The sequence below is a fragment of the Doryrhamphus excisus genome, linkage group LG11, assembly GCF_037039965.1.
Source record: "Doryrhamphus excisus strain RoL-2023G ecotype Guam linkage group LG11, RoL_Dexc_Guam_v1.1, whole genome shotgun sequence".
Taxonomy (NCBI): domain Eukaryota; kingdom Metazoa; phylum Chordata; class Actinopteri; order Syngnathiformes; family Syngnathidae; genus Doryrhamphus; species Doryrhamphus excisus.
Genome location: NC_136367.1, coordinates 18651502 through 18667867, shown reverse-complemented (window position 1 = coordinate 18667867; position 16366 = coordinate 18651502). Strand labels below are relative to the sequence as shown.

The window sequence follows — 16366 nt, the reverse complement described above, 5'->3', positions numbered from 1 at the left end:
CAGTAGAAAACTGCATCCATCCATTTTCTATACCACTTATCCACACTAGGGTCTGGGCCTAGTGCTGGAGCCTATCCTAGCAGACTTCGGGCGAGAGGCGGGGTACACCCTGGACTGGCTATTAGCAAACGCATTCTTTTATTCATTCATTTTCTACCGCTTTTTCCTCACGAGGGTCGCAGGAGTGCTGGAGCCTATCCCAGCTGTCTTTGGGCGGTCGCCAGCCAATCACAGGGCACATATAGACAAACAACCATTCACACTCACATTCATACCTATGGACAATTTGGAGTCGCTAATTAACCTAGCATGTTTTTGGAATGTGGGAAGAAAACCCACGCATGCACAAGGAGAACATGCAAACTCCACACAGAGATGGCAGAGGGTGGAATTGAACCCTGGTCTCCTAGCTATGAGGTCTGCGCGCTAACCACGAGACCACTGTGCCGCCCTATTAGCAAACTCCTCAAACAATATTTCTTCATCATTTAGTGTGTAACCCCAAAATGTATCTACAAAACTTCAACTCACACCATTATGCTCAAATTGAAGATCCGAAGGAGCGTAAACCAGCACAAGGTTGCTGGTTCTATGCCATAAATGTCCAAGAGTCTGCCACTCTCGTATTGGGCGAGTGAGTCAAAAAGAGGGAGATTGAACAACATCTATTTTATACTTCAGAACTTGGATCTGTCACTCACGACAGCCTAACCAACCCCCGCCCATCCCGTCTCCCAGTTCTCCCCGATCACCCAGTCCATGAAAAACTTGACCTGTGTACTCGACCCCGTCCCATCTGGCTAAATCAAAGTCTGTCTCCTCCCATCACATCAGTCATCAACAAATACCTCCAACCCTCCCCCCCTCCCTCCCTCACTGAAACATGCCGCCATCACCCCCATCCTGAAGAAACCTGATCTCAGCCCCGACATAATGGACAACTTCCAGCCAAGCTCCAGCCCCCCCATTCCTCTCCAAACTCTTGGAACATGTCGTCGCTGTCCAGCTCAAAACCCAAGTCAACTCCAATAATCTATTCCAACCGTTTCAATCCTGATTCTGTTCACACCACGGTACTGAAACAACTAGTCTCAGAATCACTAATGGACTTCCCATAGCAACATCTGCTGTCCATTGTTACTCCAACAACATCAAATAAAGTATACAACTAAGTCCGAGTGGTTAGCACGCAGGCCTCACAGCTAGGAGACCCGAGTTCAATCCCCCCCTGTGTGGAGTTTGCATGTTCTCCCCGTGCATGCGCGGGTTTTCTCCGGGTACTCCGGTTTCCTCCCACATTCCAAAAACATGCTAGCTTAATTGAATGTGAGTGTGAATGGTTGTTTGTCTATATGTGCCCTGTGATTGGCTGGCCACCAGTCCAGGGTGTACCCCGCCTCTCACCCGAAGACAGCTGGGATAGGCTCCAGCACCGGAATGTTTTGACATCAAGTTGTATGACATCCCCATCGGTGATGTAGTACATCAACAGTGACCTTCCTGACAACTTCATCACATGTGTCAGTTTTTGGCGTTGAAGAAAGTAGTTCCGGCGAGTTCTCGGGGTGACTTTCTTAAAGGGGAACTGCCCTTTTATTGAAATCATCCACCATCCTTATGTGAAACATGACCATGTCTTTCCCTTTTCTGTGCATTAAAAAAAAAAAAGAGCTAGCATGTGGGCGCTAACAATGCATGTCACGGGACACACCTACTTTGACTGTAAAAAAAAAAAAATAACTGTATATAAACCAAGCAGCGACATTGTTATTGGAGCAGATAACACAGAACTATTTTTCTGCCCCCTTTCATGCCCCTACCAAGAGGTAACAGCCCACTCCAAAACAAAGCCACAGGACACCCATCTGTACTGGGAAGCTTATGAACAGCTAGGAACTGAAAACCAAATGATGTGTAAAGTTTTAGCCCATATATTTTGGTTCTGGACTGCATATATGGCTATGATATCAAACACGATGTATCACAATCACTAGCATGGTGACTTACTCAATGGACAGTTGTCCTTCTGGTCCAGCTGGTCCGGGTCGTCTTTTCCAGTAGATTTCGGATCGTTTTTTCCCCACTGCAGGGTTTGTTAGTGCTAACAATTCTTTGTTGGTTGTGATCCAACCTCTTGGAGCACTGTCCTCCTCGCCACACACACAATGCTGTGCCCATTTACGTCACCTGTTTCACCTGCTGGGATAGTGAAAGCACATCTTGGCACGTTTTTATCTCGCCGTGACGCTCCTGCTAAGCAGCGTGAAGAGAAGAAGTCAATAAAAAAATATGTACAAAATGGATGAAAACCACATCAACAAACAAAAATCATTTCTTCTCACCCGAGCAAAGGTTCAGGGCAAGGCTTGCGTTTTTTGGGCAACCGAGGTGAGTCAGCCGGTCCGAGGGGCGTCAACATAAACGTGCTCCACTCTGTGTTCCCTGCTTAGATTTCACAAAATGTTTGTCAAATATACTTTTAAAAAGAAACAAAGAAAGCAAAGCAGAAAGACAGAGTACTTCCAATACATTTTCCTCTTACATATTTATCATTTGTGTCACTTTAAAAGGAAAACTGCACTTTTTTAGGATTTTTTTTTTTTTTTTAGGAAAACATCCACAATGCTTATGTGAAATTGGAACACGTTTCTTTCCCTTTTCTGTAGACCCAAGGGTCGCTGGAGCCTATCCCAGCTGTCTTCGGGCGAGAGGCGGGGTACACCCTGGACTGGTGGCCAGCCAGCCAATCACAGGGCACATATAGACAAACAACCATTCACACTCACATTCATACCTATGGACAATTTGGAGTCGCTAATTAACCTAGCATGTTTTTGGAATGTGGGAGGAAACCGGTGTATGAGTTAATATGAGCTAGCTAACAATGCACATCATTGAGATGTATCTATTTGGACTACAATGCCTTCTGAAATGTTTTATATACATGCTGCATATTAAAACGTATATAATAGTACATGTAATACTTACTGTTGCGGTTTCCTTTTACCTTTCCGGTGCAATTTATTGGTTGAGACCAGGGTGGCAAACCGAGGATATATAAGATATATGATGGCAAAATATGCTTGGTACAAAAAGCAGTTAACAAAAATACGGCTTATAAATATATAAATAAACGCTCTCATGGGGATGGCTGTGTCTTCCAGCACAAGACTTGTGGCTCCAGTCCTACAAAATGCATCCAGTCCGTGTGATTGACACTGAGCGAGGTGTTGTGTTAGCTGCTACAATAACAATATGGCTGTCGCTCATCAGTTATGTAAATAGAACACCGTCTGCGGTTTTTTTTTTAGCGTCAAAATAGGTATAGGTTGCAAAGATGTACATTGTTAGCTAGCTCATACCAACTCATTTTCTCTCATTAAAATGCACGATAAGGGAAAGAAATATGTGTTGATGTTTTTAAAGGACAGTTATCTTTAATACCGGTCCTAGTCTTGGGTCGGTGTAGCTCAAGTCAACCGTGGGACGGGTCTCGAGCAACCGCACCAGAGTTCCTTTTAACTAAAACAAAGTTCTAACTGTAGTTAAGTGAAAAGTGAGGAGACCTAAAGCAAAGTGCTTTTGTCCATTCATTCGAGAGACACCAAAAAGGTCTGAAAAGCAAAGTTGACACTGTTTAATGCACAATAAGATATTTTCATGGCATCATTTTTAATATTGGAATTACATTGACTTGTACATTTTGGACAAATCCACACTCTAGAAATGATAAAAGTCCCCAACGTGTCCGTATCGCTAAGTTCTTAGGACATTTCATTAGGAACTCATCTGCGTGTGGAATGATTAAAGAGGGTAGGAGGGGAGAAAAAAAAAATCCCCCCCCACCAATGTCCATTTTGACAGTCCAACAAGTGAAGCAAATGGGCTTCTAATGGCTATATCAGACCGTCACCCATGGATGCACACAGACATTCAACAAACACTTGAAGAAACATTTTGTCTTTTCTTTTTTTTTTTCAATTGCAAAATGAGACAAAACATAAAGAACCCTTTGTGCCGCTCGGGCTTCAACATGAATTATTTAAACTGCCAGTTTTGCATTCGTGTCTCAAGCAGTTGGTGCCCCATCCCACCCCGTCCCATCCCATCCCATCCCGTCCCATCCCACCCCCCACCATCCCTCCTCGGTCCAAACATTTGACATGCTGAAGCAGATTTGGCACTCTATCAATGGAGGAACTGACACAGTCGTTACAAAGCCAGGCCAAAGCAGCCTTCATGTACAATACATCACCCTCTGGTGGCACCAAGGAGTATGACAACTATTACCAATACAAAGTCAAAATATGACCAAAAAAAAATGTTACATTTTTGTGGAATAAAGTCATAATTTAAAAATAATAAAGTTAAAGCGAGGACAAGCGTTATAGGAAATTGATGGATGTACTTAAAGCTGTGTTAATTAATATGTGACGAACGGTGAAATAGTCCTCCATTCTTAAACTGCTACTTGAAAAATGCATGAAATGATAATACAAAACACAAAGTATTACAGTTATTCACCAATAACTGCGAGTACAAGCCACATATCCCAAGCTAAACAACAATAATAAACTGAGGTAGCAAAAAAGGTGGTACTAACATTTTGAGGTGATACTTGGTGGAAAAAAGTTGGAGAACCATTAAAAAATGTCATCAATAAAAAAAAAAAAATCACTTTTTTTGGGGGTAATTTTATAATGTGAGACACAAACACATATCTTTCTCCTTTTGGTGCAAAAACAGCTAAAATGAGGTAGCTAAGAATGCATCTATGCATCCAGGAAGAAAGTTCCGGGAATGTTTAAAACCATCAAATTCGGGAAATATACTGCAAATATTACAGCATGCTCAGCATTGATATAAAGCCTTGTTGGAGGATTTTTGGAGGCAGGCTTTCCAGGCGGAATAGGTGCGTCCCGTTACGTGCATTAATTAGCTGCCTCTTTTTAGCTGGTATATCTGTTTATATTTTTAGCACACAAACAAAAGATGTGTATTCATGTATCACATAAGGGTTGTGGGTGATGGGCAAAATTCCCCCAAAAGTGATGTTCTAGTATTTTGACTTTATTCTCAGAAAAAAGTAACTATTTACGGACAAAAAGTGACCTTTCAAACCCAGAATATTACCACTTTATTTTCGTAACTTTATGATTTTTTTTCTTTTTCCCTAACACTCCTACAATGGTGGTGATTGTACTGTTGTATTAAAAAATAAACAAACAAAAAACACATACAGAATATCAATATATACCGTTTTATCAGATATTTTGAGAAATATTTCTTTTGTGGCATGAACATGGCCATGAGGTTCTCATGTTTACAGTAAGAATGATATGAAATTGCCCTGATGAGGATGACATGTTGCTGTTAAGACTTTTTTGTCTTTCCTTTCACGTTTCTAGCATCTTGACATCAGAAAAACAAAGAAGGAAAAAAAGAGGAAAAAAAAAAACGAATCGTCACATTCGTCGGAAATTTAGCTGCTAAGAATTCAGGTTAGCACAATTAGCTTTGTTGACATTATCTCCCAACTCTACGTTCTGAAATGCTACACACTGAGAAGATTTGTCATGTCAGGGAAAAGTGGGAATTTAGAAGAATTAATTTGATGAGATTTTGATGATAAACTTCCTGGCTTTACAATGCTAATGCTAATGTTAGCCAGGTAAGCTACATCTCCAGCGATGAGGGTTTTAGGTTAGCATCTTTTTTCAAATTTGAAAAAATTACATTAGAAGAGCTACAAATCATAAGTTTAAAAAGCCGAAGATGGTACGCTATTGTTTTTCATTGGGAGAATATTCAATAACCCGACTAAGTAAAGGTAACATTAAACTATTATATTAATTTGATTAAGACTTCCATTAAGCTTCCTGACTTTGCTAATGCTAAGCGCTGTTAGCGAGCAAAGCTACATCCTCCAGTGATAACAAATGGGATTTTTGGTTATCGTCTCTTTTGAAATTTGAAAAATAACATATTAGAACAGCAGAAAATATAAAAAAAAAAGATGATTTGCGTGTGCGTTAAACTGTTTTGAGCTGGGAGAAGTGACTTCCTGGAGTGCATGCTAGCTGTCAAACGGCTAACAAGGCATGACGTTCTATTAAATGCTACAGACTGCTCAGTTGGACGTTTTTATTTAAGGAAACAGATGACATCTCAAATAATTAACGAGGTAAGACTTAAATGATAAACGTCCTGACTTTACAAGGCTAAAGCGACGTTTACACTTGCACGCATTTTGCCTCCGCATTGTCACCAAATTTGCCACAGTCATTTAATTAATTATGAAAAGCGTGAGGACTAGTTTGTGCACTGTTTGCATTCTGTTCACGCATGAATTACGCACTTGGAATGCAATTCGTGACCCGAAATGGCCACACTTACCCACGACTATACATCTTGTCAAATGCGGTTTACGTCGAGTGCATGACAAGAGTACACGCGATGTGTATTTTACCCGCATGGGTACGCATTGTTACCACCATGTCCCGCATCCATGCGGTTATTTGGTCCCGCTGTATCCCGCGTGTTGCCACGCAACATCAAACATCACCCCCAGCTTCATTAATTCCTATATTTGCAAGATGTTGAACTCCAAAGAAGCTTGTGTAATAAAGAAAGTTATATTTTAAACTACACTTGTATAAAGTGTCCATTTACTTGTATTTACAATATTTCTACAGTAAACATGCAAATATTGCTTCCTATATCCTTTTTATTTATTTTAATGTTATTATATTTTATTCATATTGCATTGCATTTGATTTATTTTGGATCAATAAGGACTGTCTAAGTCTGACTAGAAAACATTGCTTTGGGCATTATGATAAATGAACCCGTAAAATCCAAGACGTTACAGAAATTACAAGACAATTCCCCCCAAATTGCTCCAAGAGGTGGTGGAAGTGGTCACCCATTCATGTGAATGAGACGCTTTAATGCGCACCACCCGCATTATTGGCACATACGAGATGCGTTGACATTGCATTCACGACAGTGCACTGAAATAATGCGTGCCACAAATTTTGAACATTTTACACCTGTTTCACACCTGTTAATGACCAATTTGCTTATTGGCCACTGCGGGGACGAAGTGCGTGCAAGTGTAAACGAAGCTTAAGAGCCATTAGCTACATCTCCTGTGATGACAAACAGAATTTTAGGTTAGCAGTTCCTTTAAATTTTCCGAAATAAGTAAAAAATAGTAAAACAATTTAAATATAAAAAGTGAAACCATGTTATGTGTTGAGAGAACCGGCTTCCAGGAGTCTGCGATAGTGAAGTAACGAGGCTAACCACTGTCATCGCCACATATCAGTTCATTTTGTTACACTTGTCCACCAGATGGCGCTACTTCTTCCCCCATACAAAGCAAGCAGCAAAAGGGTGCCTTGCTATTGATGTTGGAGGATGCATCTGCTGATGACAAGATGACATTTTTTCCCCCTATATGCCAAACTGTTTTCTTTGCATTTTTCTTTGACGACAGGCAAACAGCGGCCATGTTCCCCCATGTGAAAGGCACAGTGAGAAAAGTGTGGCAATGGAATCGGAGATAACGCGGCGTGATGTTGAAACGGTAAACACAGAGCAAGCCCTTTTAGTTAAACAACCCGCTCGATAAATTAAGTATGAGGAACTCCAACAATACCAGTTGTTATCTCGACTTGTGGCTCCTTGCCCTCCAGATAACGACGGGCGAGAGCAACGCTGACCGTGGGTGACCCCCCCTTCTCCCCACCAGCCCCGGGTGTCGCATGCCTGAGGCGTAAACACCACGCTTGGTGAGATCGTGTGTGTGTGTGTAGTGGAACTATTAGCGGACTTGATTATAGGAGAAGTAGCAGTTTGGGTGCTTGCGAGGTTATAAACAAGTTTAAAGACATTTTGAGCAAGCTGTTTTGTTGTCAAGTGTGGAACGTTGGCACGCTGAAAGAGTGTATGGCACTGGAAATGTCCATGACAATGTAAGCACAATATCGTACAATCGTGACAAACCATAATCTATGACATGAAGGCAGACATCCATGACATGAAGACTCCTAGTCCTGATGTCAAAGGTACTTATTGCAAATGTAAACACCAGTCAACAGCCTTTAAAGACAACTTAAATATTAATTGTAACTTCAGAATTGGGATTTTTAAGGCTTCTGTGTTGGGATATACAGTGGTACCTCAGCTTTTGTTATTAATTAATCCATTCCAAAAGCTTAGATGAAACCTGAAGCCATTGAGAGTCATCTTTGATGGACTACACTGCTGATATGGTTGTCCTCCAAACTATCCCTTTAGAGGGGACCTATGATGCTTTTTCCCACTTTTCCGACCTATAAATGTAGTTAGAATGTTGTATTCTCGTGGTAAACAATGTCAAAGTTTCCGATAATGAGGTTTGCACATTTGGAAGAGAGCCCTGAAAAAAGTGTGGGATGGTTCAAAACACTTGGTTTCAAAAGGCGTGGCAAAACTGCCTCTTTGTGACATCACAGAGGGGCAGAATTCCTTATATATATATATATATATATATATATATATATATATATATAAATAAAAGTCTCTGCCCTCCCCCAAGCCCTGCGCTGCTGTTTGTTTACAACAAGAGGTGGTTGCCGTTCCTGACTCCCTACCAGCAAAAAAAATGCTTTTTAATCTGTCAACGGCATTTTGTTCCGTGAAAAAGGACCAGAATGTAGCTGGACTAGCTGAAAAACTTGCTGAACCCTGACGCCTTTCCAATGTCACGTGGTCGTGTGGAAGAGTCAGAAGGGCAAGCAGTAAATAACAATTTATCAGTTTATCCTAACTGTTTATTTTGTGTAAATATTAGAGCAAAAGCATTTATATGCATAGCATTATAGCATAAAGTGAGTGGGGTTTCTAATAGCTTTTCCCACCACAATTAGTGACTCTACCAGAGTTTTACATTAAAACAGACAGTTTTCACGGGAACCATGAAATCCAAAGAAATACAACTGAATAGGTGCAGATTCTGGAAGCACTAGAACACTTTCTGTGCTGGTTATGGTGTGTAGCTGCTCTATAGGAGTCCACAACTCAATACAAAGGGCCAAGAAATGAGCATAATAGGTCCTCTTTAAGTGATAACTAATCCCTGTGGACAAACTGTTTTGTTACTAGAATATACCAGAACTTGGGAGGTTCCACTGTATGCCTCCTCTGACTCGTGCAGCACAGAAGCCCCCCTCAGAAAAGCTCAAAAAGGCAAAGCAAACCTTTGAATATGCATTTGATGGCTTATGTTGATGTAGTGCTAATGCTAATATGTCATGTCGGCTTGCAAGTGAGTCAATATTAAATACAGTATTTAAGTATTGACCAGAAAATGTTACATGGAACAGGATGATGCTACTTTAAGGACCTAACAATATGGTCAAAAGCACACGAATCACCATTATTATTATCATCATTAACGTCTTGCTCCACAATGACAGTTGATGTGAATGAGGTGAAATGTGCATTTTTTTAAAAAATTCATCTTCAAAAAAAAAAAAAAAGATGAATTCTCTTTTTCAAGTTTGCGTCCCCACACTTATCACACCGTCTCTCCAGCCCTATCATATATTTTTGAAAACAATTGGCACATTTGATTTCATTATGTTTGATTTTGGCACTTAAAAGTAGAAATAAAGTCTCTTTTAAAATTGTCACAATAGAACCAAGCACAGTTATAATTCCAAACTTTGGTCTCCAGGCTAACAACTGGATTACACACACACAAAAAAATAACAATTCAATTGCTGGTTGTCATATGGAAAATAATAGTAATACACTTAAAAGAGGGACTCATAAATAATGCAATAAATAAATAAATATTCTACAGATGGCGGAGAGTAATTTCCAATAAAAAAATAACCTTGCTTACCTTTGAAGCAGACCGTTCATACCTGATGACGGGCAAAGTGTCGAATCAGCACATTTGAGGTGATCTTAATGAGCGTCTATGAGGTTACACAGGATGTCGTCTTCCAAACCTTGAAAGAACTACAAATGCTGGCCCAACGTCAGTGAAACAATGTGGCCTCCTGCCTTCTTTTGAGTATACGAGGAACGTGCGGCTCAGGTGGAGAGGCTGCGGAAACAAAGAGCATCTTCAAAAGTGCAATACGCTGTGGATGGAGGTGCAGGTATGCTACTTGGGAGAGGGACGAGGCTCACTGATTTCACTTTGTGCTACTTGTCCCCAAAAAAAAAAAACAACCTCTCAGTCAGAACCCGACGTCCCCAGAACCCGAAGAATACAATTCCATAGGATTGTGTGCAAACTGCTCTACGGGCATTCGTGAAGAAATAAGGAGCTGCTTAAAGTGACCACGCTGCCACCTACCATGAGGTACAAACACTTCTTCTGCAAAGTGTGGATGCCGCCGGCCGAGGAAGTACGTGAACGCAACAAGAAGAGTGGGAATGGTGCGGGGACCGTAAGTCACGTTACAAGATGGAAATGGCTCCACACAGACGCCTCCGCTCCCGTTCGATGCCGGGCATGACGTCACTATGCTCGGAAAAGCATCCGGCAAAGAGTATTTGAAAGTGAAACTCCAGAGAGAACGTCACAACATGTAGCTAATAAATAACAGCATCGAATGGCAGAGGTTCCCTGCGACCGTCCGAGTCAGCGCCACAATCCAAAAGGACGGATGACAGTGAAGGGTCCGGTGTGCTCAAATGAAGATCCATCTGTGGTCATGTCCGCTCCTCCATGGTGGACGTGGTCTACAGAGGCAGGTCTGTGCTGTTGTGACGAGTCTTTCTGGAAGTGCCATCATCCCTGGGCAGAGCTTTTTGCAGGTTGGACATGGCCGCCGTCTTCTTCAGGTCAATGACGGCGTAGCATTCGCTGCGCCTGGGAGCCTGCGGGCCGCATTTTTTGGGCGGCAGGCGCTGGTGCTGTGGCGGGCCGCCCCCGCCGCCACCAAGAGCTTCTCCCTTGAGGTCCACCTGGATGTAGTTGAGCCGCGGCTGAGGCATGTGACCGTGCTCGCAGGCTCCAACCCCTGACCTGGAGCGTCTGCGGAAATCAAAGCTAAAAATGCGCCCCCCTCTGTCGGGCTGACATGGCCTTGGATGCGGGGGGCAGCTGTGTCGCAGCCTGGGCGGCTGCACCTGCTCTGTGTTGACGTAGTTCTGAAGAGCGTCCCTGTGGATGCCCCGCCCATCCTGGTGGTAGCCGTTGGTGGTCTCGGGGCCTTCGGAGAACTCGTACTCATCAAAGTCTTCTTCTTCCTCTTCGTACTCCTCCTCGTCTGCCTCGTCATCTTCTTCTTCCTGCTCGTCGTCACGCTGCAGGGCGCTGTACTCCCACACGGGGGGAAGCGAGGGTAGGTTCTCGTAGTTGAGCAAGGCCGTCCGGCGGTGACCTCCGCCCATGGCCCTCTCACAGCCATAGCCTTGCGGGGGAAGCGAGGACGGTCGGTGGGGGTGCAGGAGGGAGTGAGGGTGACTGTCTCCGGTGCTGCTGCTGCTGCTGGAGCCCACGGACTGGGACACGCTGCTGGGACTCAGCCGCTGCTTGCGGCTGCTCCTCAGGCCGTTGATGTTCTCGTAGGTCAGCTCGGCGCTCTGGCAGCTGTCCGGGTGCTCGTGGCACGGGTGCCTGTGTGGGTGATGATGGAAGTGGTGATAGGAGAGGGAGTTGCACATCTGCAAGGAGGGCTCGTCTCCATCCGTCTCTGAGCCTGTTGCGCCCTCTGCTGGCTGAAGGCTGTGGGGGCCGTGAGCGAGCCGCTCCCTCTCGCGTTCCCTCTCCCTTTGAAGATGGCGCTGCGCTGGCGTGGGGCCCAGCATGAACTTCACCTCCTGTGATGACGGCTGGAGGAACACCTGAGGATCTTTATGCTCCTCCAGGGGGCAGCACCGCAGGTTGGACTGAGTATTCCCTTGACCCGCACCTGGCATGGCCCCGCGTGTCGTTTCTGGGAAAGTGCTGGGCCGCACCTCAGGGAGGGCGTGCACGCAGTGACGCATGGCAAGATCGCCCTCCATGGTCACAGTGTTCACGTAGGTGTGTGTCTGGAAGACAGCAAAGCAGACCTCGAGTTCAAACGGTCACAATGAACAGACAACAGTATGGTTGTGTCTAACCTGGTCTTCCAAACCCATGAGGTTGTGTCCGTGTTCCTCGGCAAGAGAAGGCTGGGAGGACTCTCCTCTGATTGGATAACCAGGGTATCCGTTGGGAAAAGCCTGCACGGGGAATGCTGGAGCTGCGAGCACATTTGCAATACATGCTGTAAAGAAACGAAACCGGCGAAGCATCACGGGTGTAAGCTGGCTGTGTGACTAACTATTGGGAGTCTGCGGTGTGTGAGACATCTCCATTTCTGCCGTGTGGCCGCTACGAGTCATCATCATGGACTCCTCCACCACGTTGATGCTGTTGCATTGCATCAGCTCCTGGAGCAGGTTGAAGATCTCCTCAGCGCGAGCGCACTTGAAGGCGAAGATCCCTGATCATGGAGACACAAGAACAAGGAGGGTGATTTATTTTGGAAGACACAGAGACAGTTTCAAGTGGACAAAATGCGCAAAGGTGCAAGATGCAGTACAGCGTTACTTTTCTGAGTAATTAAATATGCATAGTAGTAGTACCCGCTCAATCCAGTAAAATTCTGCCTTTACAAAAGAGAATAATAATGTCTTGTTTTGTTCCGTTTTCACTCACCCTGTCCAGTCTGACAGCGGCGGCCGCTCTCAAAAGAAAACAAGTTGGAGTCGTAGCCGTAGCGGCGCAGGCAGAGGTACGGCCACCTGATGGCGTCCCTCTTGCGTGTGTGAAGAATGAGCTCGGTCTGAGTGAGCTCCATGATGCCAGAGCCCAGCTCATTGCCTTCATCGTCCACATTGACGACCTGGGATGGAAAAAGGGAGTTAATGATAGCATCATATGATGACAAAAAGTATAATACAGTACCGTAAAACGGGTTTATAAGGACAATTTTAGGGGTAATACGGGACAATTCATTCATTTTCTACCGCTTTTCCACACGAGGGTCAGGCAAGAGGCGGGGTACATTCTGGACTGGTCGCCACCCAATCACAGGGCACATATAGACAAACAACCATTCACACTCACATTCATACCTATGGACAATTTCGCCAATTAACCGAGCATGTTTTTGGAATGTGGGGGGAAACCGGAGTACCCGGAGAAAACCCACGCATGCACAGGGACAACATGCAAACTCCACACAAGAGATGGCAGAAGGGTGGAATTGAACCCTGGTCTCCTAGCTGTGAGGTCTGCGCACAAACCACTCGAACACCGTGCCAATAAGGGACAATTTTCAGGAAAATGTTTTAAATGTAATTCTGCTTGTGTTGTTTTTTTCAATGAAGCACATATTCTTGAACAAATCGATCAAAACACTTTTTCCCGAAAATTGTGGTCGATTGGTTAGCGCGCAGACCTCACAGCTAGGAGACCAGGGTTCAATTCCACCCTCGGCCATCTCTGTGTGGAGTTTGCATGTTCTCCCCGTGCATGTGTGGGTTTTCTCCAGGTACTCCGGTTTCCTCCCTCATTCCAAAAACATGCTAGGTTAATTGGCAACTCCAAATTGTCCATAGGTATGAATGTGAGTGTGAATGGTTGTTTATCTATATGTGCCCATGGCTAAGATGATTAAGGCAGCGGCCATGACAGTCACAACCACGGCACAATTTGTTCAAAGTGAGGTGTACTCACATGTGTAGCCAGATATTTAGACAACAATTGCAAGTTGTACACTGACTACTCTAAAGTATAACCAAGTTCACCTTCTGTTGAATTCCCCATTAAAATGATATACTGGAATGAAATGGTACAAACCTTAAACTTGGTGAGATGGTTGTCTCGGATGGGGTCCCTGTACAGACAACTCCAACAGCTCCCCATGGCTTCAGCAGGCCAGCTGAAACCTACCACAGTCACACACGCGCATACATGGATTAGTGCCGACTGCATACAACAACAAACTCTCATCCATCACACTTCTTACTCAGTCCAGGCCATCAGTGTGAAGGGACGCACGCTTCAGTCCAAGGATCTTCTGCTGGGCGTCGTCGTCACAAGCCACTTGCTTTGCTGGACGGGCATCTTCAGGGGAGGCATCATGCTCTTGGCCCTGGAAGAGCAAAATGTTCATGATGAGAATCCGGATACTCTGAAAATTCCACTGCAGAATTTTTACAGGTACTCATTAACGACTGGGTTTATTTTCGAAGTCTCCGTCTACGCCATTTACTTCCTGACTGTACCAACTAAAACACTATTTATTTTGCCTTTGACATAACTGAAGTTTTCAATTCCACCCTTGGCCATCTTTGTGTGGAGTTTGCATGTTCTCCTCGTGCATGTGTGGGTTTTCTCCGGGTACTCCAGTTTCCTCCCACATTCCAAAAACATGCTAGGTTAATTGGCGACTCCAAATTGTCCATAGGTATGAATGTGAGTGTGAATGGTTGTTTGTCTATATGTGCCCTGTGATTGGCTGGCCACCAGTCCAGGGTGTACCCCGCCTCTCGCCCGAAGACAGCTGGGATAGGCTCCAGCACCCCCCGCGACCCTCGTGAGGAAAAAGCGGTAGAAAATGAATAACTGAAGTTACGGAGAAGCAGGTTTGAAAAAGAATTTTTCTTGTTTTTTTCAAGCTGCTGTGGCTGGCCTTGCCTTCAATCTACAATGAAGGGCAACATGGTGGCTGTGAGGGTTTGGAATCTCTGTGTGGAGTTTGCATGTTCTCCCGTTGTACTCTGGCCTCCTCCCACATCCCAAAATATGGATATTAATTGAAGACTCTAAATCAACCACATGGATCACACGTGTGCTGTGATTGACGCCTGTCAAGATCAGTATCGTTAGCCACTTTTATCCCAAAAACATCATTTATGTAAAAATAGATGACTGTTGGCTTATATGCATTCCCACGGTGCAAATAAAGAAGCCCATGTCTGAGTCAGTATGCCAATAAATGATCCTACATGGCAAATATTGAATTTATTCTTCCCTTTTTTCTTATTACTGCTTCAAGTCAATGAGGGCTGACTCAGTTTTTGACTCAGCAGCTTAAGTAAATGACTACAAAGGTGTTGAGACATCAAGTTTAAAGACAGAGATATTCAAACCATGACATCTTTTTTTTTCTTTCTAATAAAGTGCAAAAGTAACCTGCGCGTCACTAAGTTCTAAACAATGTTGCACTTTGGTGTGACAACATCAACCACATCTGCAGGCAGGCAGGCAGACGCCTTCACCCCGCTGTGTGTGCTCCTCGGCCCGGCCACTAAAACACATGCACGCCGCCGCAGAGTGAGCGCTCCGAGGCGGGCCTCCACATCTCACCGAGGATGGAGTCCACACACCAGCATACGTTAAACACTTGACATCTAGCCGGGGAAGCGATGGGCTTCTCCCTTCCTACATCCATCCATCCATCCATCCATCCAAGAAAATCACAGCCAGTCTTCCCTATTATCAGCCACGGAGCTCCCAAACCGTCATTCGTTCCCACAGCTACGATAGCACCTAGCAACCCGGAGTGGAGAATGCTTCTCGGCTACTCACATGTCAGCCACCGTCTATTTGCTCTTCCCCACGCCGAGCGCGCTTGCAGGCGGCGGGCAGGTGTTGGCGGCGTCTGGTCGGCGAGGATGTGGCGCTCGACTCCGCGGAGACGTGGAGCCAAGATGCGGTGAGAGAACCGTGGTTGATAATGTTGTTATTTTTTTCTCTCTCTCTCTCTCTCTCTTATGACGCCCCCCCACTACTGCAGCAAGGCCCTTTCTGGCTGGATGACATTTGCCGAGCAGCTGGGGTCAAAGTGCACCAGCAGACAACGAGGCTGACAAGAAGGTAAGGAGTCGGGGTGGGCGGATCGATACAAACATCGACAATACTGATATCGGAGTACTAGCAGCTTGGTAATATCGATATTTTTATTTTCCCCCACAAATCAATGAGTTTGTTGTTGTGCTATTCAACTATATTGTTTTATTTATATTCATAGATAATATAGATAGAAGAGGACTGGATTTAAATGAGAGCAAATTGTTCTTTTTGGTTTTGTTTACTTATTCTGCACTGTTGTTTACTTAAAAAAAGAGGCAGCTAAGAATGCATGTCATGGGAAACAGAAAATGCACAATTTACATCAAAGGGGCGTGTATATTAGGCAAGCTACAGTGACATTGTTATTATTGTTTTTAACAAAGTTAAACCTGTTAGCCACCTGTTAGCTACTAGCTGGCTAGCGACTAGCTTCACCACAGACTCACTCACAATGCCTCAGGCTTCTACTGAAAGGTAATACTACATATTGGAGCATGTACTTAAATGTACCTGTTATTATGTGCTCAC

At 44.3% G+C, this 16366-nt stretch overlaps 2 protein-coding genes and 1 long non-coding RNA gene across 5 annotated transcripts in view; 1 reads left to right on the top strand and 2 right to left on the bottom strand.

Annotated features, from left to right (window-relative positions):
* Window positions 1-2197, bottom strand: part of LOC131126041 (sodium- and chloride-dependent GABA transporter 2-like) — a 30733-nt gene extending 28536 nt beyond the window's left edge. The window contains exon 1 of one of the 2 annotated variants that reach the window (XM_058068204.2): window positions 2008-2197. The gene's annotated coding sequence lies outside the window, so the exon portion shown is untranslated. The remainder of the gene's footprint in view (window positions 1-2007) is intronic. The other variant, XM_078794943.1, reaches the window with a different exon arrangement.
* Window positions 2198-5447: 3250 nt separating this feature from the next.
* LOC144901304 (uncharacterized) lies at window positions 5448-7942 on the top strand. The gene is made up of 3 exons (XR_013629500.1): window positions 5448-5501; window positions 7502-7591; window positions 7701-7942. It is a non-coding gene; the product is annotated as an uncharacterized LOC144901304 (long non-coding RNA).
* An 812-nt stretch (window positions 7943-8754) lies between these two features.
* Window positions 8755-15864, bottom strand: frs3 (fibroblast growth factor receptor substrate 3). 2 transcript variants are annotated; one of them, XR_009131835.2, is made up of 8 exons: window positions 15575-15864; window positions 14010-14135; window positions 13841-13929; window positions 12695-12881; window positions 12318-12479; window positions 12115-12236; window positions 10358-12042; window positions 8755-10102 (listed from the first exon to the last, which is right to left on the bottom strand). XR_009131835.2 is itself a non-coding variant. In XM_058084461.2 (7 exons), exons 3-7 carry the CDS (start codon window positions 13904-13906, stop codon window positions 10747-10749), a joined length of 1833 nt encoding a protein of 610 aa, XP_057940444.1. In that variant the 5' UTR covers window positions 13907-13929; window positions 14010-14135; window positions 15575-15864; the 3' UTR covers window positions 8755-10746. The 2 variants fall into 2 exon arrangements, 1 of the variants encoding a protein (XP_057940444.1); XM_058084461.2 differs by having other exon boundaries at window positions 8755-12042.
* Window positions 15865-16366: the final 502 nt, after the last annotated feature.

Excerpts from the sequence above, each read along its gene's own strand:
- frs3 (XM_058084461.2), bottom strand. The coding sequence starts at position 13,906 with ATGGGGAGCTGTTGGAGTTGTCTGTACAGGGACCCCATCCGAGACAAC. Across the intron at positions 12,480-12,694 it reads CCGCTGTCAGACTGGACAGG|GGATCTTCGCCTTCAAGTGC; the intron begins GTGAGTGAAAAC and ends CTCCATGATCAG. Across the intron at positions 12,237-12,317 it reads CACACCGCAGACTCCCAATA|CTCCAGCATTCCCCGTGCAG; the intron begins GTTAGTCACACA and ends ATGTGCTCGCAG.